Genomic DNA, 24,684 nt, shown 5'->3' on the forward strand with positions numbered 1-24,684 from the left:
AAGAGGTAGAGAGGTATTCTTTAAAAATATATGAAGAAAGGAAATATATATGAATCAGGAAAAATAGAAGTGTGATAATAAGGTATTGTACTATTTCGAGAAGGGAAAAGAAGATTAAAAGGGAGCTCTTGTCAACAGGCCAATTCATACAATAAGTGCCTTATCATACTATGATATGAGTCAATCTTCTGGCCCCAAGTATGCTTAAATTATTTATCTCTTTGTGAAAATATATTATTTCTTTCTTTGTGAAAATGTATTATTGAAAGGCACAGTTCATCTGAAGCACACATTTTTGTTTGTTATATCAGTAAGCAAATAACTAGATGGCATTGGACAACTCAATATACCTTCACCAATGCAGTAAACAAAAACTTCCATGGTTTGAATCCAAATGAACACTTGTTAAGTGACTGAAACCAATTCTAGAGATGTGAAAAATGGCTTTAAAAAACAAAAACGTACCTATATTTGCAGAGTTGCCTTTGTCCCCACTTCTTGTGTAGGCCAGATCTTCTAAGCGATATGTCAGTGAGCCACTTGGTAGATCTACCAATGGAGGTAGAAAAGGAAACTGAAGATGGTCATATGGAATGCGGTTGTTTTAACAGGAGAGTTACATACAGCAGCTTAATTGCTCACAATCAGATCATCCCCTTTGGGAAGGCTCAGCACGCTAGGTTGGATATGTTTCTTCAGAGTTCTAAGAACACTAAACTTTTATGAAGCATAGATATATGTTCTGCTTAAAAAATACAATTTTTATATAAAGCCCAAAATAAAATGAGTAGGTGACAATGTTAATTGAGATATCCATAGCACTGTAAATGGGTATTAACTGCATAACTGCTAGAAAGTTAAAGATCTACAGTTTTGTTTAACAAATGGGAAGCAGAAAATTTCAGATTTTTTATCTTTATGATGATTGTGTGGGAATAATAACTCTTTAAGACTCTATATCTCATCTTCATAAGAGACTAAAACTGTATATATCCTCACTAAGATTGAACAGCATTTAATTTAATTCTGGGAATCATGAAATAATTACCAGTTCACCAAGATCAAGGTAAAGAATATGAAAAACCAGTAAGAGCTCCTAAAAAATGAACTAGTAAGAAAACCAGTTCTTTCTTTTTTAAAAAACATATTTTTATTGATTTCAGAGAGGAAGGGAGAGGGAGAGACAGAAACATCAATGTTGAGAGAGAATCATTGATTGGCTGCCTCCTGCCCGCCCCCTACTGGGGATCAAGCCTGCAACCCAGGCATGTGCCCTTGACTGGAATTGCACCAGGGATCCTTCAGTATGTAGGCTGATGCTCTATCCACTGAGCCAAACCAGCTAGGGCAAGAAAACCATTTCAAACAAGTGGGAATAAATTCTCAATTGTAAAATATCTTCAAAGCTCATTTCATAAGCATAAGGTAATTAAAATTAGGCCAAGAAGCACATGGACAATTATAGTATAAACCCTTTGAATATAGGCAGTCTTAATGGTACAGGCAGGTAAGCCAAGACAAGCAGAATCTAAAAATCACCTGGACTCGTATTGTGAAATCTTTCCTGAATGAAGTCAGGAACCTGCATTACTGCCTGGCCCTAGGCAGACCCGCTCAGGGCCAGGCCCCCTTTCTGGTAACACTCACTATGCACAGCTACAATATGCACAAATTTCTGTTACCAACATTTAGTTGATTAACACCAGCCCCCTAACAACACAGTTCCTGTTTCAGTTACTGAGGAAGGTTAGTAAGAAGCTAGAAAAATTTCTTGGTAAGTGGAATAGGCAAATTGAGACAGATAGCTGGAAAAAACCCAAACAAACCAACAACTAACTGAGCAATTTAAAGCCTCGTACAAAAGGTCACCAGGGTGGAAAGCCCTGGGTGCCTAGCAAGGGGCAAAACTGAGAAAAACAAGGACTTCATCCCCAGAGTAACTGCTCCCCCCCCTGACTTTTCCTCCCTAGGGGATAACCTCTAGGCCTCAGTTGTATTGCAGCTCCAGGACCAGAAAAGCAGCAAAACCAGACAAATGACTCCTGGCTGCCTCAGGACCAGCTACACTGACTAATAACCCCCTGCCCTGGCACCGACTAATCCGTGGAGACCATGACCCTGAAAGAGCACACCTAGAAAGCTGATGAATATTCTATGGAGACACTCCCCTCACACCTCCCCTAAGACTTCCTGCCAAAGTGTCCTACATACTTGCCACATCATCTTTACAGATGCTAAGATACACTGGAAGAATAAAAGTAATGAAAAATGCAAAGAATAACTACTGTGGCAGAACATACCAGATAGAGAGTAAGAACATACCTTTTAGGTCATCAGCTACCTTGGGTAAATTTGGTGAGGCCAATGTGTCCTGTGTAAAGGTGAGATCTTCGTGGAAGGGTTCAATATGCTCTCCATTAACCAGGTGGATATCAACCTGAAAAAAAAATTGTTAATCCAGGAAATGGGGAAAAAAGATTGTATAAATAAGAAGGTACTTATAATTTCGTTTAATTGGAATATTAATTGGTCATTTCTTGACTCCCACCGTAGAAGTTCTGTTTTTGAAACTAATTCTAGTTTTTTAAAAAAAGTTCTGCTTTTATGGGACTACATGAAGCATTATTACTTTCTCATTCTTAGTGCAAAACAAACAAACCCCACAACCTACAAACTTCTCTTCTGCTTCTGGTAAGTATTCTGATCTCAGTTCTGCCTCTGCTTGCTGATGGGGAGGAGAGAGTGACAATGAACTCTGATAGTCTGGGGCAAACTAAGGTGAAGAAGTACTAGCAAGTAGAGCCCTGAGGCTGACACTAGAATGAAAGACTCTTTGTTTCTTGTATATTAATGGCTGCCTCATCAGTGCAATTTCCCTGGAAGAGCATTTCCAGCTCCCCCGCCCAGTCCTCAGGGAATTCATCTGAGGCACACCGCTCAAGTGCCAGAGCCTCACAATGGAGCGTTCAGTGTCATAGCTAGTCAGTCTCATCTTTGTATCAGGGTGTGGTGAACCTGGCTCACACACCCATGTACAGTCAAGTCACACTGTGGCAGGGAATCTAGAAAAGCATGTCTTAAATTTACTTATATGAATGCATTCATTTATGTAAGCACATAAGGGTGGAGACATGTCTTTTTCTTGTTTTTGTCCTAATGTCTAGCACAGTCAGCGCCTGCAACATACAAGCTCTCAATAAATGTACTAAACTGTATGAGTTTTAGTTATTTCCAAGGTGGCCCTTGCAATTATTTTTGATCTTCTCCATGACCAATGCAGGTGCTGTGAGAATCCGAACCACGCTGTATAGAGTAGGCAAGCAATAACTATCAGCAGGAAAGGTATTCTGTGCTTAGCCCTGAATTATTTTTTTGTATCCATGCTGTCCCATCTAAACAAAGGGAAACCTTATTCTCCTCCCATCCTGTCCAGCCTGCTGAAAATTGCTGCTTAGTTTTTCTTTTTAAGGGTACTAAGGAAAAACTGAACTGTGCCACTTGTTATTTTAATATGCAAAGGGTTGGTAGCTTGTTGTTTCTTGCCATTGCAAGTTCTGAACAAAACCAAGATCCCGGGCAATAACAGATTTCAATAATTTTAGATGGTAATTTGGCAAAAGTGGATATGGCCATACTGAATGCTATCAGCAGGTGCTTACTTACAGGTTCTTATTCAGCATATGTTCCTTCCAAATGTTGAGAAATGTACTGAAGCAGATACATTTGAATATTTGTTCTGATAAGCTACCTTCAAATACTTGCAGATGGAGACTTTCATTAGCTGGTCATTAGCTTAGTACCCATTTCCCTATTCTTTATGACTCCACAGTAACCCATGAGGAGCTAATTAGGGGTTATCTTGTTATTAATGGGTGAAGAGGAAGCTTGTTGAAACCAATTGATAAAAGTAAGTTGTAAATCTCTTTTAAAAATTAGCTTTAAATTTATGCCATATATTGGCAGCCTTAAAAACTCCTTTTCAACTTGTTATGCCCCAAATTTCCAAATTTATGGTAACTATATAAAAAATCTGCAGGTGGCATTGATTGGTGATACTACCCACTCCATTTCCATCATGAAACAGTTCCATCATTTCCCATAACAAGACTGGGTCACCTCATGTTTCAATATTATCGCTTATATAAAAGGCCCATAGCTGTCACGCTGTAACACTGTCATGACCAAACGAGCAGCAGGCTCTCGCAGAGGGTGGGGCGGGGCGCAAGCTACAAGTGGTGATGGGCGGGCGGGACGGCCAGCTGAGGCAAGCGGAAGCGAGCTACTTGCGCATAATTTCATGTGCGCTGGGCCTCTAGTTGTAATTGAAAACTTGGCAGCCATATTGCCAAAAATCAGGTTACTATAAATCCCACCAGTGGAAAACATTATTTTGTGTTATTGTATTTTTTCCAACTCTAAGCATTTATAGTCCAGAAACTCCTACATAGATATATTTTCTATGGCTTTTGACAAAGACGAAGTAACTCTAAGAAGTTTGTTTTTGGGAAGAGTAAGAGTTTCACATACTAGTACTTCATTGGAGTTAAAGGAAAAAATAGAAAGGGAAAAGTAATTATTCAGAGAGATAGCAGCTCACAAATTTCCAGAATGAATGAAAGAACAAATTCTTTCATGCAATGAAACCCAATGAATTCCAAACCAAGTAATAAGAAATGGATACCTAAGCACAACATGTGGAAAGGACAGAATGCCAAAGAAAAAAAGAAGCCAGAAAAGAAAAGAGACATTAACCACTGAAGGGCTGCCAAACGGACGGCTCATTTTTCAGCAGCAATAGTGGGAATAATCCACGTGTTATAACTTTCATCCTACAGATCTTCCTAGTGAAATTATCTTCCAAACTTAGGGGAGAAAAAAAAACAAACCTCATTTTTAAGACTTTATTTTTTGGGCAGTTTGATTTTCACAGTAAAATTAAACAAAAAGTACAGAGAGTTTCCATATACCATTTTCCTCACACATGCATACCTTCCCCACTATCAACATCCTGCACCAGGAAGGAACATTTGTTACAATCAAGGAAGCTGCATTGACACATCATTATCACCAAAGTCCATAGTTTAAATTAGGGTCCTTTAGAATAAGTTTGTTGACATCCACAAAATAACTTGCTGGGATTTTTATTATGATTGCACTGAATCTATAAATCAAGTTGGGAAAAACTCTCTCTTGATAATATTCAGTCTTCTTATCTGTGAACATGGGCTATCTCTCCATTTATACCATTTATAGTTTTTTTTTTATTTCTTTCACAAGTTTTACAGTTTCCTTCATCTATATCTTATACATATTTTGTTAGCTTTATATTTAAGTGTTTTATCTTCTTTTGCTTGCTCATGTAAATAGCATTTTTTTTCAAATTTCACTTGTTCATTGTTGGTATATAGTAAAACGATTGGCTTTCGGATTACTTGTATCCTGCAAACTTGCTATAATTGCTTGTGCATTTAAATATACATCTAAATAATTCATGAGCAAAAAGGGAACATAATAGAAGTCAGAAAAGAAAATGAAAACATAACATTTTAAAATATGTAGAACCTACATATTATAGCACTTAGAGAGATATTTATAGCCTTAATTTCCTACGTGAAAGAGGAAAGATTGAAAATTAATGTGGTAAGCACTCAACATAAGAAATTAGGAAAAGATCATCAAAACAGATACAATGACAGTAGAAATAATAAAGGCAAGAGAAAATACTAATAAGAAGTAAATTTACAGTAAAGCAAATAAAAAGGCCAAGCATGGTCTTTGAATGAATAATAAAAAAAAACTGAGTATGGCCGCAGTGGCTCAGTGGTTGAGCTTCAACCTATACTAGTAAACCAGGAGGTTACGGTTCAGTTCGTGGTCTGGGCACATGCCCGGGTGGTGGGCTAGATCCCCAGTTGTGCAGGAGGTAGCTGATTGATGATTTTCTCTCATTGATGTTTCTATCGCCCTCTCCCCATCCCTTCCTCTCTCTGAAATCAAATTTTTTAAAAAAGCATTAAGAAAAGATAGACCACACACACACACACACACACACACACACACACACACACACACACAGAAAAAAAAAGGGCAAAGTATACAAATGGGCATTTCCAGAAAAGCAACAGGAGGGGTAATAAACACATGGAAGATGCAAATTAAAACTACATGAAATATTACTTTGTACTAATCACACTGGAAATAATTCAAAAGTTGGCTAATACCAAGTGTTGGAGAGACTCTGAAGGGATGAGTATACATTAATACTTGGGAAAACAAGTTGGCATTATCTAGAAACAAAGATAAAGAGGCACATGCCCCATGATTCAACAATTCTACCTCTAGGTACTACTAAATACCTAGAGAAACTTCTGCACATGAGTACCAGCTGTACAAGGGTGTTCAAGGTGGTCATGTGTGTAAGAGCAAAACGGACAAACAAAAACCTACAAAAATTTCAGCGTTCCTGTAAAAGAAAAATAAGTTTGCAAACTATAGCATATTCATAAAATGAAACTCTATAGTGATGAAGAATGAATAAATGATTACTCTATGCCTCAACACTGATAAAACTCAGAAGATAATTTTGAGTGAAAAAAAAAACAAGCTAAGTTACAGAACAAAAGAGCTTGATTCCACTTATATAAAGTTCAAAATTATGTAAACTCAGCAACGGATTGTTTAGAAATTTATAAATAAGTGGCAAAACCATATAAACAAGCAAGAGAACAATGAACATAAAATTCAAATATATTATTAGCAACCTGAAGGGAAAGACTGCAACTGATTTCTACCTCCCCTCCCACCGCCCCACCATATGGCTACTGTTTAGCAGGGAACTCAGAGCCGTGTAAACTGGACATTGAAAAAGCATCAGATAAACTGGTCTGTGTTGAATTTCACTGCCTTTACTTCCTGACTTCACTAATTACTTTTGTTTCAAAGAATGGAGTGGTAGTAGAAATAAAAGGTAACTTTTTTTTTTTTTTTTTTACTAACAATGCTCCAATTTCTCTTCTCTCCCCTTGTGTAGAAACTAGTCGGTCTGTAAACTGTACAGTTTTTTTTAGGAGCCAAAGCTTCACTAAGAACCTTTCAAAAACTGCCTCTCTGAACCTTTCGGGTGAATAATAATAATAACTTGGTTTCACAAATTACCTGATGGACACTCTGTATCTGACAAATCTACTCTTAATTTGGATTAAACTACCCATGATCACATTCATGATTAACATAACCTGTGTGCATTATGCTTCATTTCAGTAGATGCATTTCTAAATAAAACTGGAATCACATTTTGAAAGAGCTTATTTTATATGTACCAGAGTTCTCAAATGTAATTGTGACATGCAGACTTCTCATTAGGAATCCCTGGTACAGTTAGTTTATAATTACACCATAAATTTCTTTTTGTATGAATTTATATTTTCCTCATGTCTATGGGCTACACTTTTCAGGAAGAGTAGTAACTCTATAAGACAAAGAAGCTAATTTCTCAGTGATTCATTGGATTAGCACATTATTCAAAGATTCTTTGGGCCTTAATTAAGAAAATAAAAAGAACTTAATTTGAGTAAAAAAAATACCCTTCTTTGGATTATAATACCTTCTAACATCCTTGAGCTCTTGGTTTTTAAGACAATGTCTGACAGGTAACAAAAAGAAAAAAAGAAAAATAAGGAGAATTTTTTTTCTATTAGGTAGTCATGAATCCCAAATAAACTAGTCACCACAAAGCTTAGGAATGGCAGAGAAAAAGTAGAGCAGTGTATTTTTCCAGATTGCATATTTTAGTTTCTTTTAGCCATTCTTAGTCAGAATGTTGTATAAGTTCTCTGAGAGATCCAAACGAATTCCTTTACATAATTGAATACTTATAGTTAATAATTAATGTCACCATTTATTATAAAAGTATACCACACCCACTTCTGAAAAGGCCTGAGGGAGTTTACATATTAACACACAGTTCTAAGGCACACTATTATGTTTAAATACTAAATAAAATGGACTCTACAAAATATAGAGAAATTGATGCTATCAAGGACCAGTCATGCTCTGCCTTTTTTGAATGGCTCCCCACTGCAGATACTACCTCCTCCCTACACCCTTCAGTGGAGACTATTTGTTCTTGAACTTACCACTTAACCAACAGGAGCTAGCTGGGCCTGTCCAGCAGAATTGACCGGTCAGTGACGTGGGTAAGAGTGTGAACTTTGCAGCCTAGATTGGAATCGTGGCTTTGTACTTTGAGCAAGTTATTAAAAGTCTCAGAGCATCAGTTTCCACATTGGAAAAATGGGGATAATAATAATACTTACCTCATAGGTGAGAATTAAATAAGTTTAGTAAAATAAAATAACTTAGAACAGAAGCTGGCACACCATAAGTGCTAAATAACTATTAGCATTTGGCAATTCAACCTTCCTCCAATTCCTTATAAAAACTCTCCCTTTAGCTTTAACCGGTTTGGCTCGGTGGCTGGAGCATCGGCCTGCGGACTGAAGGGTCCCAGGTTCGATTCCGGTCAGGGGCATGTACCTTGGTTGCGGGCACATCCCCAGTGGGAGGTGTGCAGGAGGCAGCTGATCGATGTTTCTCTCTCATCGATGTTTCTAACTCTCTATCTCTCTCCCTTCCTCTCTGTAAAAAATCAATAAAGTATATTAAAAAAAAAAAAAAGAATATTTCCCTGCCCGCCGGTGTGGCTCAATGGTTGAGCATCGACCTATGAATCAGGAGGTCACGGTTCAATTCCTGGTTAGGGCTTATGCCCGGGTTTCGGGATCAATCCCCAGTGGGGGCTGATCAATGATTCTCTCTCATCATTGATATTTCTATCTCTCTCTCCCTCTCCCTTCTCTGAAATCAATACAAGTATATTTAAAAAAGAAAAAGAATATTTCTCTCCAATCTCAATGACCCAGCCAGGTTATATTTCAACTGGTCACAGGCAGGCATGGGCAATGAGAACATTATTTTGGCTTAGACCAATCAGGATTTACCTGAGTCACCTGAGGGAATAGGACACTAAGACAAAATTAGGACTTTGATGAAGGATGAGGAGGGAAATGGCTGTTGGGAAGGCAACTAGCTGTCTTTGCTCAAATTAGTGTCAACATCAAATGTCAGATTTGGAGTCAGGCACATCATAATTTGATTCCCATGTCTGCCATTTTCTAGTTGGTGTCTGTGTGACTTTGGGCAATTCTTTTCTCCTCCTTGGGAATCAATTTCCTCATCAATAAAATGGGGATAGCAAAACCTAACTTTTAATATCACTGTGAAGATTAAATAAAATAGCACACATAATGTTGCCTAACACAATAAACTTCATTCATTAAACATATTTTTCGACACCTATGATGTGCCAGGTATTGTGCTGGGGCTACAGTGGTAAATAAGATAGATATGATCCCTCCCTTCATATAATTTATTAGCATTAAATGTTAGTTTAAAAAAACTCCCTAATCTTGCTGACTAAAAAATTCAGAAGCGCTTGATTACTCTGACAATCACTTTTTAAAGAAATACATTGTTTTCAGGCGTGCTTATGGCTCCTAAAGTTTTATGTGTGAAAGTTTAGAAACATTTATTTTTCCTTTTTTTTCTGTTTAATTTGAATTATCAGAGACATTTACATTTTATGAATATATTTTCACTGTGAGTGCTGTCCGGATTCCCAAACATAAGATAACTGGCAACGTACAATATATTTAAAAGTGAACAACCAAGACAATATCCAGTACATATTTGTAATCCTGGGAAAAAATGCAGATGCAATAATGTGTAGTCCACCCATTTGAGTCAAGACAGATCCACTTCGTGGGGAAGGTTAATCTTCACATAATAGGAACAATCAGGTAATTAGAATGACCCATTCCACAACCATGACCGTTAACAGTTTTTATCTTTTAATGAAATGAACAATACAGTTAAAGAGGCTTGTCAAAACTAATCTCTCCAAAAAATACCAGTATCACATATGCTTGAAAGTATAATTAAGATACTACTGAAGCAGATTGAGGAGTCTCTCTTACCTTAACCTTTTTCTTGGGATACAGGAAGAAAAATGGTTTTAGAACAGGAGATCTAGAATATAATACAAAAGAAGGGACAATAAACATTAGATTTACATAACTGAGGGCTCAGAAAAAAGGGAGGTGGGGTTTTCAGACCTCCACTCACTTGTCATGCCTGACCCACCTCTACCTAGTTTTCTTACTGACCATATACACCAATCAATTTCCCTTTGAGAATACCAAGGAGCACTCATATTTCTTCATCAGAAAGTGCCTTTATATACACAAAAGCCAAGCATTAGTGGGTCACTTAAAGTTGAATGAAAAAGTTGTTTTTCTAGTACAAACTCTGGATTTTCACCAGTACACTCCTTCATCCAGTCTCCCGTAAGACCTAAGAGACGTCTGCATGGAGCCAGGGAATCATTTCTAGACACGGACAGAGATAAATGGCCTTCAGTGTGATCTAATATTTAAGTTTAACCTAAATACAAGGGTCAGGAGGAAATTGACTTATCTAATGTGGACAGACAACAAAGTATAAGAAAAACCCACAACAATTATAAACAGGAAAGAAACACAGGCCTGGAGAAAGCATTGAATATTTGTGGACTGAATTGACCAAGAGTTGAAACTAGAGACAAAGTAAGTTATTATTAAATTGTATGGTATATAAGATTAAGTTTATGGGACCAACTACTTTGGGATCCTTAAATATTTTTAAACCTTTTTTTATAGTGAAATATAATACTTATAGAGAAAAGGTCAGGGAACAAACATTACAGTTTGATGATTTATCACAAAACAACATTCATATAATCACCACTAATGTCAAGAAACAGATTGCTGCCTGCAGCTGAGAAGTTTCCCTCCTGCCTCTCCCAGTCACTACCACCCCTGACAGAGGTAATCACTATGCTGACATTGATGAAAATAATTTCCTTGCTTTTCTTTATAGTTCTCCCACCTAAGTGTGTATCCCCAAACATGAGTTTATTTTTGCCTGTTTTTTGAACTTTGTGTAAGCAGAATTACAGTACATAGTCTTTGGTTCCTGACTTCATTGATCCTCCATGGTGGTGGGAGGTCCATGGTCCCAGTCCATCCTTGCAGCAGTTCGCTGTAGGGGTAAATCCTTCCCATTGATGTGTCAACAGCAATCAAGACTCACCTATAACAGGAGGGTGTACACAGTGCACAGGGCGAGAGGGGTGCACCTGGAGTTTCCAGCTTGGGTGATGGGGGAGGCTGTGCCACTGGACCCTACAGAACACCTACTACATAAGGCCACTCTACCCAGCCTGGGAGATGTAGCAGCTCTACCTAATACACAGAAACAAACACAGTTAGGCTGCCAAAATGAGGAGACAAAGAAACATGTCCCAGATGAAAGAACAGAACAAAACTCCAGAAAAAAAAAAGAACTAAACAAAATGGAGACAGGTGATTTACTAGGTACAGAGTTCACTGGTTATAAGGATGCCCAATGAACTTAATGAGAACTTCAACAGCATAAAAAGGGATATGGAAACCACAAAAAAGAACTGTCAGAAATGAAGGATATACTAACTGAAATGAAAAATTTACAGGGAATCAACAGTAGATTAGATGAAACCAAGAATCAAATCAGTGATTTGGAATATAAGGAAGCATAAAACACCCAACCAGAACAGCAAAAAGAAAACAGAATCCAAAAAAAAAAAAAAATGAGGATAGTATAAGGAGCCTCTGGGACAACTTCAAGGGTACTAACATTTGCCTCATGGGGGTGCTAGAAGAAGAGAGAGAGCAAGAAATTGATAATTTATTTGAAAAAATAATGAAGAATATAAATTAGTAAAACAGATAGTAGGTCAGATGGTAATAAGTTCCCTAAAAAAAAAATTAAAGCACAATAGGGAGACAGAAAGTGTTAATGGATCTTAGGCAACATTAAATAGTGCGGTCAGGTTGTTCTCTTTGAGAAAGGACTTTTGGGCTAAGACCTGAAGTGAGGGAGGGAGCCATGAGCATCTGAGTCAGAGTGAGGAGAAAGTGCAAAGACTTGAGGCAACCTGGAAGTGAGGCCGGTGTGGGAGGCTGGAGGAGAGTGAGTGCCTGGGAGAAGGTGGAGACTGGAGAACAGAGATTGGGCAGAACCTGCTGAACCATCTTCAGGACTCAGCATCTACTCTAGGTAAGAGTAAAGATTTGAAACAAAGGAGTGATATCATCTGGCTTACATGTTTAAAGACAGAACATATATTCATAGCCCATGGACACAGACAACAGTGTGGGGAAGGCCAGGGGAAGGTGGTGGGGGCTGGGTGGAGGTGGGCAAAGCGGGGGAGGGAATGGGAGACATCTGCAATAGTGTCAATGACAACAAAAAATTTAAAAATAAAAACAGTCACTCTATTTTGAGAACAGATTACAGTGGGAACTAGAACCAGGGAGATCCGTTAGGAGATTATTGTAATAATTCAGGCCAGAGATGATGGTGGCTGTAACCAGGGTGGTCATTGTGAGGGTGATAAGTGATCAGACTTTTGACATATTTTGACACAGAACTTCTTACACAGAACTGGCCTGTATATAAGACATGAGAAAAGGAAGTAGTCAGAATGACATGAAAGTTTTTGGCTTGAGGTTGCCATTAGCTGAAAAGAGGGTGGACTGGTTGGATGGGGACTGTGGGGCTGAGTTTGGGACATGTTAAGCTTGAGATGTTTACTAGGCATCCAAATGGGAGTTAGTAAGTAAACAGATAGTATGTGAGTTTGAGGACCAAGGAAGACAAAGGAGCTAGAGAAATAAATTGGACAGCCATTGGCATATAGGCGGTATTTAAAGGTAAAGATAAAATGAACTCATCAGAGGTGCAAGTGTAGGTAGAAAAGAAGGGAGGTCCATGCTTTGAGGCACTGCAAGGTTTCAAAGTCAGGGGGGAGGAAGATCCAGCAAAGGAGATGGGGGAGTGTCTGACAACGAGGCAGGAGACATCCACAGAAAGCCAGTGCCTTGGAAGCCAAGTTAAGAAAATATTTAAAGGAGGAGAATCATGGCCAATAGTGCCAAATTATGCTCAGAGTGCAAGTAAGATGATGATAACCACCGACCTTTGTATTAAACAAAATAATGGTATGGGAGACCTTGACAAGGGCAGTTCTGAAGGACCAGTAGGGGTGAAACCCTTTTTGTTGTAGACAGTTCAGGACAGAATGGGCAGAAAAGAATAAACAGTACAAGATAACTTTTTTTTTGAAGCTCTTTTTCTGTCTTATCAGAAATCAAGAATGCATGGATTCTCTTTCTGTCTAAAAGAGAATCCATGCATTCTTGATTAAACTGACACAAATACACAGTGGAACCCAATAATCTTAACATATCACATCTTATCGCCGAAGACTAGAACACAAAGCAGCTAGAAAATTCCACCACAGCACACGAACTTACTTCATTTTTTACGAAAAGAACTACCCGTTCTGGTAGAAGTCCTAACCTAAATGAGATGGCCACCTTCCTCTAATTTTGTTAGATGAAGCTAAATAAGGTTCCGTTACTTGTCAATAAATTGTATTTCCCCTGCTGTGAATTAGTGGTTGGAAAAACAGGTTAGCTCAGCCTTATTTTTCTACTCCCTAGAAAAGCCATTTATCTCATGAGAACTTTAACCCCAGGGACCAATTCACCTTCCTGAGTCATCCAGGATCAGCACAGGTTCCTCTCAGATAAGGTCAGCTTACTGTTCAAGAGCCTCCGTAGGCTCCCGGGAGTCTCAGGAGAGTTAATGAACAAGATGTGCCAGGAGGACAGGCCTAGTACCCCAGACCTGCCCTGCTCTCACCCCCTATCCAGAAAATGATGTGAGGGGAGCAATATTTAAAAAACAAACTTTAGCATATCATCAATAAACTCACACTTTTGGACGACCTCCAACCACTCCCATCAGACCAGGTGCTAAAGAGAAAAAAACAAACAAAAAACAATTTCCTTCTTACTTAATGGTATAACATAACTTCAGTGTGGTCCATTGTAACAAATGATTAATTTTCTAACACAGGGTGCTATTAAGCTCTTCAGAAAAATGCAAGTTAAAACAATGTCCAGAATTCATAATTAAGAATCAGTAAATCGAGGAATAATTTGGCAAGTAAAAATTCATATGGAATAGGATTAAGTTATTATTACAACTGAAATAGCTGAAAGAGATAAGACAGCAAACAATTTTCATCACATTAATAGAATAACATTGTACTTATTTAATACATTTTTCTACTTTAAATATTCAGTTTATAGAATTAACTCTTTTTAACAGCTAAGGGAAACCTTAAACTTTATTGCAGGAAATCTTTTTTGGTTGTGTTTTTTTGTGTGAGTTTTGTTTTGTTTTTTAATAGGGAAAGCTTCTCATTGCTCCAAAAACCAAAACATAATCATGGTTGGCCTTCCTAAAGAGAACTTTTTAAATTTGAGTTATAGAGAAGAAAATGGTACTAACCTTTCTCTCTCTCTGTCCATATACACCACCTAGTGGATTTATAATTTAATTAAGAACAAGAATGGGAAAAGACTTCTATGATCTAATAACAAATGATACATGTTGGCTAAAATATAATGCCTTAAAAAAATATGGCAAGGAGAGTATTATAAGAAAACAATAAGGGTTTGTCATTTAAGACTATCTTATAGCTGACACATCTGTAAAAGGTAAGAAAGGAATTAAGAAACTATACTGTGGGAAATAATCATAAAGTTACTCAGAAGAAAATAATCAACTAAACTGTCACTTATAAAATTCTTTTATGCAAGCATGCAATATTTAGATGAATTTCACATTATATTAAGAATACAACCAGCATTGAATATTTATGTATATTTCACTTTATACTATATCCTCATACTGTTTCAATACTATAAATTATAGGGCCTTAGAAGTCAATTAGTCTAGATTTCTGACTTCACAGATGAGAGAACTGAAGTCCAGAGAAGTTGATTCTCTGAAAGCCCACAGTTAGGCAGTCGAATGATCAGAACTCAGATTCCCTGAGTTTTTCCACTACCCCTTCTGATAAAGTAAAGAGTGGTACTCAGAGCAGGCACTGAGTAAAATCCATACAAATAAATATGTAATTGCATCCTTTTATGAGACAGGCTAATAAGGGAACCAAATTTAGACTGGAAACATTTCTCAGTGGAAGTCACTGATAAAAGAAGGGAATAAGCAAAGGAAATAAGCATTTCAGGCCGCAGGGAAAAACAAACAAAGGTGCATATACTTTCTCATTCTTGATAGATATTGCCAAATTGCTCCCCAAACTGAGTGAATTAATTTATATGCCCACCAGCAATGTATGAGTGCCCATACTAGTAATCCTACAGCCCTTACAAAAGCACTATATTATTAAAATTTTTGAAACTTGACAATCGAATAGGTGGAAAATGGCATTCATTGTAGTTTGCCTTTCTCTTATGATGAGAACAGCCTCACATTCATTGCCTGTGAAGAATGACTTGAAGAGGGCAAGAGTGAAGTCAGGGAGGCCAGTGAGAAGCTACTGCAGTAAGCCATGTCAGAAGTGGTTGGGGTATGGCAGTGGAGGTGGCAAGAGGGAACAGATGCACACCACATGTTGCGTAGGTGGAACTGATAGAATCTGGCCACACACTGGGTGTGGAGAATGAGAGAGAGAGAGGAGAGTGTCAGGGTGATTTCCAGGTTTTTGAATGATGGTTTATAGAACCAAAGGACTTGAAACAACTTAAATGTCCATCACAGGGAATTTTCACATCTATAGGATAGAATATAATGTGGCTGTTAAAAGGAATTGAGGAAATAAAAGGAATGAAATTATTATCTATTAAGTTAAAAAAACCCCAAGGTTTAGAATAATATGACTTGCATGTTATCTGTGCATAAAATGGAGATGTTGTATATGATACTACTGTTTGTGTTGGGAAAAAAAATTGTATATAAATGCCTGTCTATGCATACAGCATAGAAGGATTTACAAAAAAGTATTGACCCTTCAGAATGAATTGGGGACTGGGAGTTGAAGGGAGAAGCTGACTTAATTTTCATTTGATTTTGTTGCAGTGTCTGAATTCTGTACCATGTGCATGTACTATTTTTTTTTAAAAAAATTAAAAAATAGCCCAGCCAGTGTTGCTCAGTGGTTGAGTGTTGACCTGTGAACCAGGAGGTCGCCATTTGATTTCCAGTCAGGGCATATGTCTGGGTTGTGGGCTCAATCCCCAGCGTGGGACATGCAGGAGGCAGGCAATCAATGATTCTCTCTCATCATTGACGTTTCTATCTCTCCTTCTCCCTTCCTCTCTGAAATCAATAAAAAAATATTTAAGTAAAAATAAAAAGATATAAAATCATTAATCTCAATCTATGCCAACCGTGCCACCTGCAGGAGACTGGTGCAGCCTTTTCTCTGCTCCCCAGATCTACACTCCCATGCAGATGACACGTCCCCACTCAACCTTCATGTTTCTGAATTAATTCTTCACTAATTGATGCTAATGCCTTTTAGAAATGTTGCAAGCCTCATGGGAAAGCTTCTGCCTGAACTCTGTGCGGCCGATAATCTTAATCTGTTCTGTTTAATAACAAACTTCACCACTGTGACTTTTGTTTATTAGTCTTGCTTCCTATTCTTTTCCCTGGGTCATCCCAAGTGTTTCTTGCCCACAGAGAACTGCACAGAAACTCCAAGTAGCTCTACTCCTCTGCCCACAAGAGCAGGCACACAAGCCACGCTTGCCTGAACCTTGGGACCTTCAAAACTGAGTTTGGTTTACTTAGCCCTTCCGAATGATATATGTTTAGGATAAACAGTAGCTTGAATGAGATTTAAAACATAAAGTCAAGAGGATTTTCAGGAGTAGAGGCTTGACAGTAGATATGCTCTTTTGACTCTTAGGAGACCAGAGTATAGAAATGATCTGTCCATGACCTTCCTTGATTTCTGAGAGTTCCCTCTGCCCTAACACGTTCTGTTACAGAAAAGGAAGTGGCCAAACAAAATTTTAGTGATGGATTTTCTACATGCTATTGCTATTGACATGAAGTTAATTTGGAGTGGTATCTGTCATATCATCAAACTACAAGGATCTGAGCCCTCGGTTTATGCACAACATGGTAATATGCATTCACAGTATTAACCTCTGATCTTGGGTCTGCTGAGTTCAACTACATGTTTTTAATTATTCTATTTCTTCTAAATTCAGAAGATAAAACCAAAATGTAGCAAACTGTTAAACCAAGGACCTTCCTGAAAGTGTTTTCCAATACACTTTTGAGATCAGTCATAATATTTACATATACTCAGGCACTTTGAAATCTCAGGCTGCTTTAACCAGCTGTCATTTTGGTGTCAAACTCCGGTCATTTTCATGTGAAACAAAGGTCAAGAGAGGGTTTGTCTTATTCTTTTCCTATTAGAGAAATACTTTATAGTTACTGAATTCTGCTTAAATTCCTAACAGTAAGTCCCCATTGCATACTCCTGCTATCTGGGCCACATGAGATTTTATGATTGTTCACAAATAAAAGACAGAAATTAAGCAAAGTAAAGTGTCAAATTAATATTTACAGTACTATCAACCACCAAAAATATACACAAGCCAGTTATGGTCTATGCAAACTTGGCACTGATTATTAAGAAACATATATATCTTAGACTGATATCCAGAATGTACACAATGCCAATTCAGTTCTTTCTGAAAATAAGATGGCATAGTCGTTTTTTCACTGCTCATTCTAGAAATTACACTGTATTTTTTAAGTATATTTTTTCTTGTTGATAGTATTACAGATATCCCCCATTCCCCCTTCCCTTTCCCCGCCTTCTGCCCAATCCCTACCCGCTCCTCAGGTCTTCACTACCCTATTGCCAATGTCCATGGGCTATGCATATAAGTATAGATGTTCTTTGGTTTATCTCTTCTCATCCCCCCAGCCCCACATTGAGGTACGTTAGTCTGTTACACTGTAATGATCATTCAAAATTTTGCTAAATTGCTGGCCTTTAAAAAAAGAGCTTACTTATTTCTAAAGCGTATTCTCTCAGTTTGTTATTTAACCCTAAAATTATATATATATATAAATATATATATATGTGTGTGTGTGTGTGTGTGTGTGTGTGTATTTGTTCAACATCCATTTCTGCTTTTTTTCTAGAATCTTGACTCTCACCTTAAGAAAAATTTGCTAATTTGTATCAGGATAATGCATTGTACAAGATTATTTTATTATAAGAATCAGCCATCATATTAAAGAGTAAGGACTTAAAATTATGCATTCAAATAATGACAAAGGAGGAAAAGTATTTCAAGGTAACCATTCGGTTCCCTTTAAGTGAGGTTTAGCCCTTCCCAGTGATACATTCACCCAGTTCCACTTTGCTGTCCTTTGCACCTAGTTCATTCATGCCTTCATTGAACATAAATGTACTGAGCATCCCCTATGAGCCAGGCGTGACTCTTGGTACTGGAGAATTGGTAGTGAATGGTAAAAATCACTCGCCCTCCTTGGAGAGCTTACATGTTAGATGGGAGATACAGACAGTAAAGACATGGCTGATAAATAACATAATCGCAGCCAGTGGTTGCCAAAAAGAAGGAGGGCAACAGGCTAGAGAGTGACTAGGACAGGCGCTACTTCAGTTGTGATGAAAGGCCTCTCTTTATCTTTTCTCAACTCCATATTCAAGTATAGCATTTCCATATATAAGACCTCTTTATTCACACCAACTACTTTTCTCATGATAAAAGCAATGATATTCCTCAACTCGCTGCATCTAGATTCAGCCCCGGCCACTTGACTGAAAGTGTTTTAGCCAAGGTCATCAGTAACATCCTTACTGCAAAATCAAATGGGAACTTTTTGTTTTGTTTTTATCTTATATGACCTCTTTGTAGCATTTGACACCATGACCACTGCATCCTTTTTAAAATACTTTATTTCCTTGAATTTTAAAAAGCCTCTGGCAGATCCTTCTAAGCCTATTTGGAAGGATCTTCTTTACAAATCCATTGCATGTTGATGTGAAATTAGTATCTATATATTGATGTCTCCTCAGTGGCTCCCTACTGGATACCGCCCAAACCTGCTTCTTCCCCCATATTCTCTTTTTCTGTGGTGGAACCATCATCCACCCAGTGGTCCCAGCCAGATCCCAGAATGATCCTTGATGCCCCTCCCTTATTTCTCAAATCCAGTTCAGCCCTATAAATTCAGCCTCCTAAACACCTGTAGTCTGCCCTACAATGAAAAAAAGGGGCATAAATGCTGGGATAAATAGTCATAAAATAACTGTGATAGTCATTAAAACCGTTACATTGCACTTATTGGAACTGCTGTCCTTTGCACCTAGTTCATTCATGCCTTCATTGAACATAAATGTATATCCTATTTTAGAAAGCAAGGGGTGATCAGTGATGTGTAAATGTCTAATGACTATGTTGTAAACCTGAAATTAATATAATATTGTATGTCAACTGTAAGTCAAATCTTTTTAAAGTAGGTCATATAGTGGTAAGCGCTCTCAAGAAAAATAAATCAGGGAAGGGGGACAGGATATGTTTAGGAGGCGATCTTAAATAGGGTGGACAGGTTGTCCTTCTGGGCCTCCAAAACCAAGTCTGGGAATGAGCGGCTCTTTTCCTCTCTGATCTCAGAGTGGTTTGGATGTGAGCCTTGGAGCTGTCAGAGGCTGTTGCTCCGGCTTCATGGAGAAGCTGTTCTTTACAGCCAAGAAAGCAACGAGTATAAAGTGCTCGTTGTCTATGGCAATAGAAATTTGAAGAAAGAAATAGTTCATCAGAGTATGTACAAACCACTAACTACATCTATATGGATTGCCCACCAGAAAAAAGGCACAAAATACACTCAAGAGCTTTGACATGACATCTAAGTATAAAATCTAATTAAACACAATCTGATTCAATCACTCTAAATTAATAATCAGAGAGAGAGGCCGACAAGACTAAAACAATTTAAAAATAAGACCCTTATGTAACAGTGTTACAAATAAATTCAGAAATAACAATGAAACATTATTGAAATATCCAGATTACTGCCAGGATTTACTGCAATTAGTTTTCTCTACTTAATATGCATGTGCTTCAGATTATAAAACGAGGAAGTTCATTTGTACGATGAACCAAAGACCATCACATTGATCGGCTGGAACTTTTCACCCATTTTCCACAATCTAATTGCCAACACAATAGAACCTAATATTCAAAATGCTATCTGAATTCCACATAAGTTTTAAGATGAGCCACCTATTTTTTGATTCATGGAGAAAATGGTAGATTTTCTTCCTGTTATACAAGCTATGTTCATAAAGTGTAAAGTCAAAGTACAAAATCATATTGATTGCTAAAGACAAAATATATTTCAGTATAATAATGTACTTCCCACAGTACATTATATACCAACACAGTCAACATCTGCGAAAAAAGGGGAAGGCCAAAAGTTCAAGAAAAAATATTAATGTTATATTTTACCAATGATCTTCTAAGCCAGTGGTTCTCAACCTTCTGGCCCTTTAAATACAGTTCCTCATGTTGTGACCCAACCATAAAATTATTTTCATTGCTACTTCATAACTGTAATGTTGCTACTGTTATGAATTGTAATGTAAATATCTGATATGCAGGATGGTCTTAGGCGACCCCTGTGAAAGGGTAGTTCGACTGCCAAAGGGGTCGTGACTCACAGGTTGAGAACCGCTGTAAGCCAAACATGATTTGGTTTGGGAATATAATTTGGGGGAAAATGCCTGGCAAACTGTTAAACAAATGCATCCCTTCAAGTTCCAATTCAATTGCTTTTAGATTTAAAATCTTTCCCTGAAAGGATTATGTTGTTTGTTTGTGGTTAAATCTTCATATGCCTCTATTTGCTTTATCTCTATAACAAAATTTTAAACTCCCTGATTGCAGGTGCTCAATCTATATGGTGTTTGTATCACCTACTAATCCTTCACAACATTGAGATTCACAAAATGAAAGCCTGAAAACAAATGAACAAACCCCACATCTTAGAATCTGCACTGGTCATAGATTGGAGGTGGCTGACTGCTCAAACCAATTCTCTTGTGGCCACACCTATGGGACCCCTTCTCTGGTTAAAGACTCTACTGCAAGCATGTCAAACTCGCCGGCCAAGAGTTTGACATGCTTGCTCCACTCCTCTGCCCATAAGAGCAGGCACACAAGCTAAGCTGGCCTGAAAGAGTCCTTCTTGGGACCTTTAAAACTGAGTCTGGAAAAGAACTCTTTTCCTCTATAATCTCAGATGTGAGCTTTGGAGTGGTCAGGGGCTGCTGCTCTAGCTTCATGGAGGAGCTGGTCGTTACACAAAGCAGAGAGGAGAGACAGTGAGAGGCCAGCTGAGACAGACAGACACCGCTAATGCCAGCTTCAGCCTTGCTCTTCCCACAATTAAGTTCTGAATCAATAAATCCCATTGACTTACTTTCACTAGTTATTGTAAGGATTCCCTCACTGGAAGCCAGAACTGTAACTAGTACAGATGCACATTTGCATTACTGTAAAAACTCTTGGAATCCATGAGGTCCAAAATCCTCATGTTAGGTATTAGGAAAATGGATTCGTTAGAGGGGTAAACACAATGAAATTGTAAGGAAGCAGGGAATTGCGGCCAATCCTGCAGGTTGGCTCACCCTCACCCATTCTAACTCCAACATTTCCCAGCCTTCTTGTAGCTAGAGTGCTGGCATGTGGCCTAAGTTCCCAGGAAGCAAAGGCATCTAACCAGGACTTGGATGACGTGACCCATGAGAGGTGGGCACTGCATGCAGGGAGTTGGTATCTGCTGGGGAGCAGGGTGGTGGAGCCCTGTGTTCTTCTGAGACAACTAAGGTGGACTCTGACATACAGTTTCCTACCTGTCTGATGCAGCAGAATCAATGTGTGTGTGTATGTGTGTGTGTGTGTGTGTGTGTGTGTGTGTGTGTGTGTGTTGACTGAGTAGTACGCAAACTGGTTCTATGGTTCTCCTAAGATTCTGGGAGACACCTAATAACTTTCAATAAATCTTTTTCTATTTAAACTTGCTTGAGTTCTGTTTGAGATCAAGGACCTTGACCTATACAGAATCTGACACCTGGCAATGGGGTGCTGCAATCTGCAATGTGGGATTGGATTACTGGGGAGCAGCAAAGGCACAGATACGGACTGAAAGCAGAAAGCTGGCAACTCGTTATGCAGGATGTAAAATTGTGTCAAGCTGTTCCACGCTGTGCCTGTGTGCTGTGATTGTTCCATTAGAAGAAACCGTACCAAAAAATTAGTCCTAGAATGAGGATATTTAATAGTACCCAGAATCCCTAAACTCCTTCCCCAATTCAGTATCACTTAGAAACTGTTTTTTAGAGGCATCACAAACTAAAAAAATAGTGAAACACATTATGGATTTTATTTCTCTCAAACCTGAAGACTAATGGAAACTATAGAGGGAGTATCAGTCTGTACAGTTTGTATGTTCAAAATGGCAATTCCAAATCATCAATAAAAAAGTGATGCGCAATATGCAGTCTGAGAAGAGACAGGGCTAGATTATATAGATACTGTACAAATATTTCATTGAGATCACTTTGCATTTTGCTCATGTGTATTACTTTGCAGCTTAAAAATATGTTCACATTTTTGTCCCAATCCTTCTTCTTCCCCTTCCCCCTTCCTTTTCTTCCTTTCTGTCTGTCTCTCTCTCCCTCTTCCAATCCCCTTTCTTCAGGAGCATTTGTTATCTCACTCTCTCTTTTTTAAATAATTCTAACAAGTGTAAGGTGACAACTTACTGTGGTTTGATTTGCATTTTCCTCGTGATGAGTGATATTCAACAATTTTTTCATGTACTTGTTGGCCATTTGTATGTCTTCTTTGGAAAAATGTCTATTCCTCAGCCTATTTTTAAATTGGATTGTTTGGGGGTTTTTTTTGCTGTTCACTGTATAAGTTCCTTAACCCTTTATCAGATATATGGTTTGCAAATACTTCCCATTTCATAGGTTGCCTTCTTATTTTATTGGTGGCTGTTGTTGGTTTTTTTTTCTGTGCAGAAGTATTTTTGTTTAAGGTAGTCCCACTTGTTCACTTTTGCTTTGTGTTAATTTTAAAATGTAAGTCTTGCATCGCCAATATTCAATTCCCCCCTCCATTTCTCATCGCAGGTAGAGGAAAAGGAATGTAATGGAAAAGGAACAGAACTCTTCCCCGTGACACTAATATTACTAGAAAATTTTACTTCTCTTCTTAGGAGCCAAAGGAGGGCATCTGCCTTCTCTCATTTTACTCACTTCCCTCCCTAAGCCACATTTCTCTATATGTGCAATGTGGGAATTCATGGCCTTTCAAAAGTTATATCCCATGACAGGATAAGTTCACTGGATTAGCCAAACTGAAGCCCGAGAGGCCCGGTCCGGTGAGGGTGGCAGGCCAATTTCAGCTGTGAGGGGAAAGCAAGGGCGCCGAAGGAAGGGCCCTGTGTGTTGGGGCCGGGGGTGGAGTGGCACAGGGCAGCACGGGACCTGTTCAGAGGGCACCAGAGGAGTCCACTCTGGGGGAAAAGGACCCTGATGTAGGGAAACTGGAACCCAGGATGAGGTGGGTGGTGACATGGGCACAGCAAACTTATAATAAACTTTACCAGGTTGCTTTGTCTGTGATTATCACCTAAATCCACTATTACCCGTATTCAGAGGTCTAATTAATGAATACTGCAACTGACGATGGTGATTAGAAAGTAAGGAATTCTCAGAACTGCAACTATAAACACATATATGCTTACCCATTCCAGTCCCTGCTGGTGCAATTTCCCTTGAAAAAATTTCCAGTGCCCTCTTCTCTTTATGATGTACCGAAAGCCAGAGAACTACTTCTCGCGGACCCTGCTGACAAAGAGTAGAAATGAACAAATGCAGAGGTCAAAATAAGGCACAATCTGTATTTGCGCGCCATAAAAGAAGGTTTTTTTTCTGGGTTATATAAATATTTCTGGTATGCATGTTTACTACAAGAAATTTATTATTATAAGTTTTCCTGATTATGTCACACATGCTCACAAAATAAACACCTTATTTAAAATAGAAGATAAAACTCTTAGTCCCCTATATATTAATAATAATTATTTTATCTTAGGAATTTAACTTGACACATGGTAAAGATAGGTTGGAAAATTGCTAAAATTGTATTTGTAAAATGCCTTTATTGTTTTTTCCATTTGTCCTTTTTTTAATTTAATTGATGCTCATTACTTCTTTTCTTAAAAGGGTGATAGTTTCTTAGTTGTTCTTTTAATCCTCACTTGAGGATATGTTTTTATTGATTTTAAAGAGAAAGAGAGAGAGAGAAACATTGATTCAAGAGAGAAACGTGTATCGGTTGCCTCTAATACACACCCCCAATGGGGATCAAACGCACAACCTGGATATGTACCCTGAGCAGGAATCAAACCTGTGACCTTTCGGTGCATGGGATGATGCTCCAACCAACTGAGCCTCACTGGCCAGGGCAATGCCCATTACTTTTTCATATGACAGATGATTTTAAATTATATGTGTAAAATTGCTATAGCTCCTGAAGAATATTTGCAACAAAGATGACCTACAATCTTTGGGTAGTTCATAGCATTAATCAATTATCCTAC

At 38.2% G+C, this 24,684-nt stretch overlaps 1 protein-coding gene across 3 annotated transcripts in view; it reads right to left on the reverse strand.

The window, feature by feature from the left end:
* LOC132235447 (uncharacterized) overlaps nt 1–24,684 on the reverse strand; it is an 85,062-nt gene that overhangs the window by 21,027 nt on the left and 39,351 nt on the right. For 2 of the 3 annotated variants that reach the window (XM_059697784.1, XM_059697786.1), the window contains exons 13-17: nt 23,827–23,929; nt 13,916–13,955; nt 10,035–10,086; nt 2,323–2,437; nt 466–549 (exon numbers count right to left, since the gene is read on the reverse strand). In XM_059697784.1, the coding sequence (XP_059553767.1) occupies nt 466–549; nt 2,323–2,437; nt 10,035–10,086; nt 13,916–13,955; nt 23,827–23,929 (394 nt within the window). The remainder of the gene's footprint in view (nt 1–465; nt 550–2,322; nt 2,438–10,034; nt 10,087–13,915; nt 13,956–23,826; nt 23,930–24,684) is intronic. The other variant, XM_059697785.1, reaches the window with a different exon arrangement.

Source organism: Myotis daubentonii, chromosome 5, assembly GCF_963259705.1.
Source record: "Myotis daubentonii chromosome 5, mMyoDau2.1, whole genome shotgun sequence".
NCBI lineage: Eukaryota > Metazoa > Chordata > Mammalia > Chiroptera > Vespertilionidae > Myotis > Myotis daubentonii.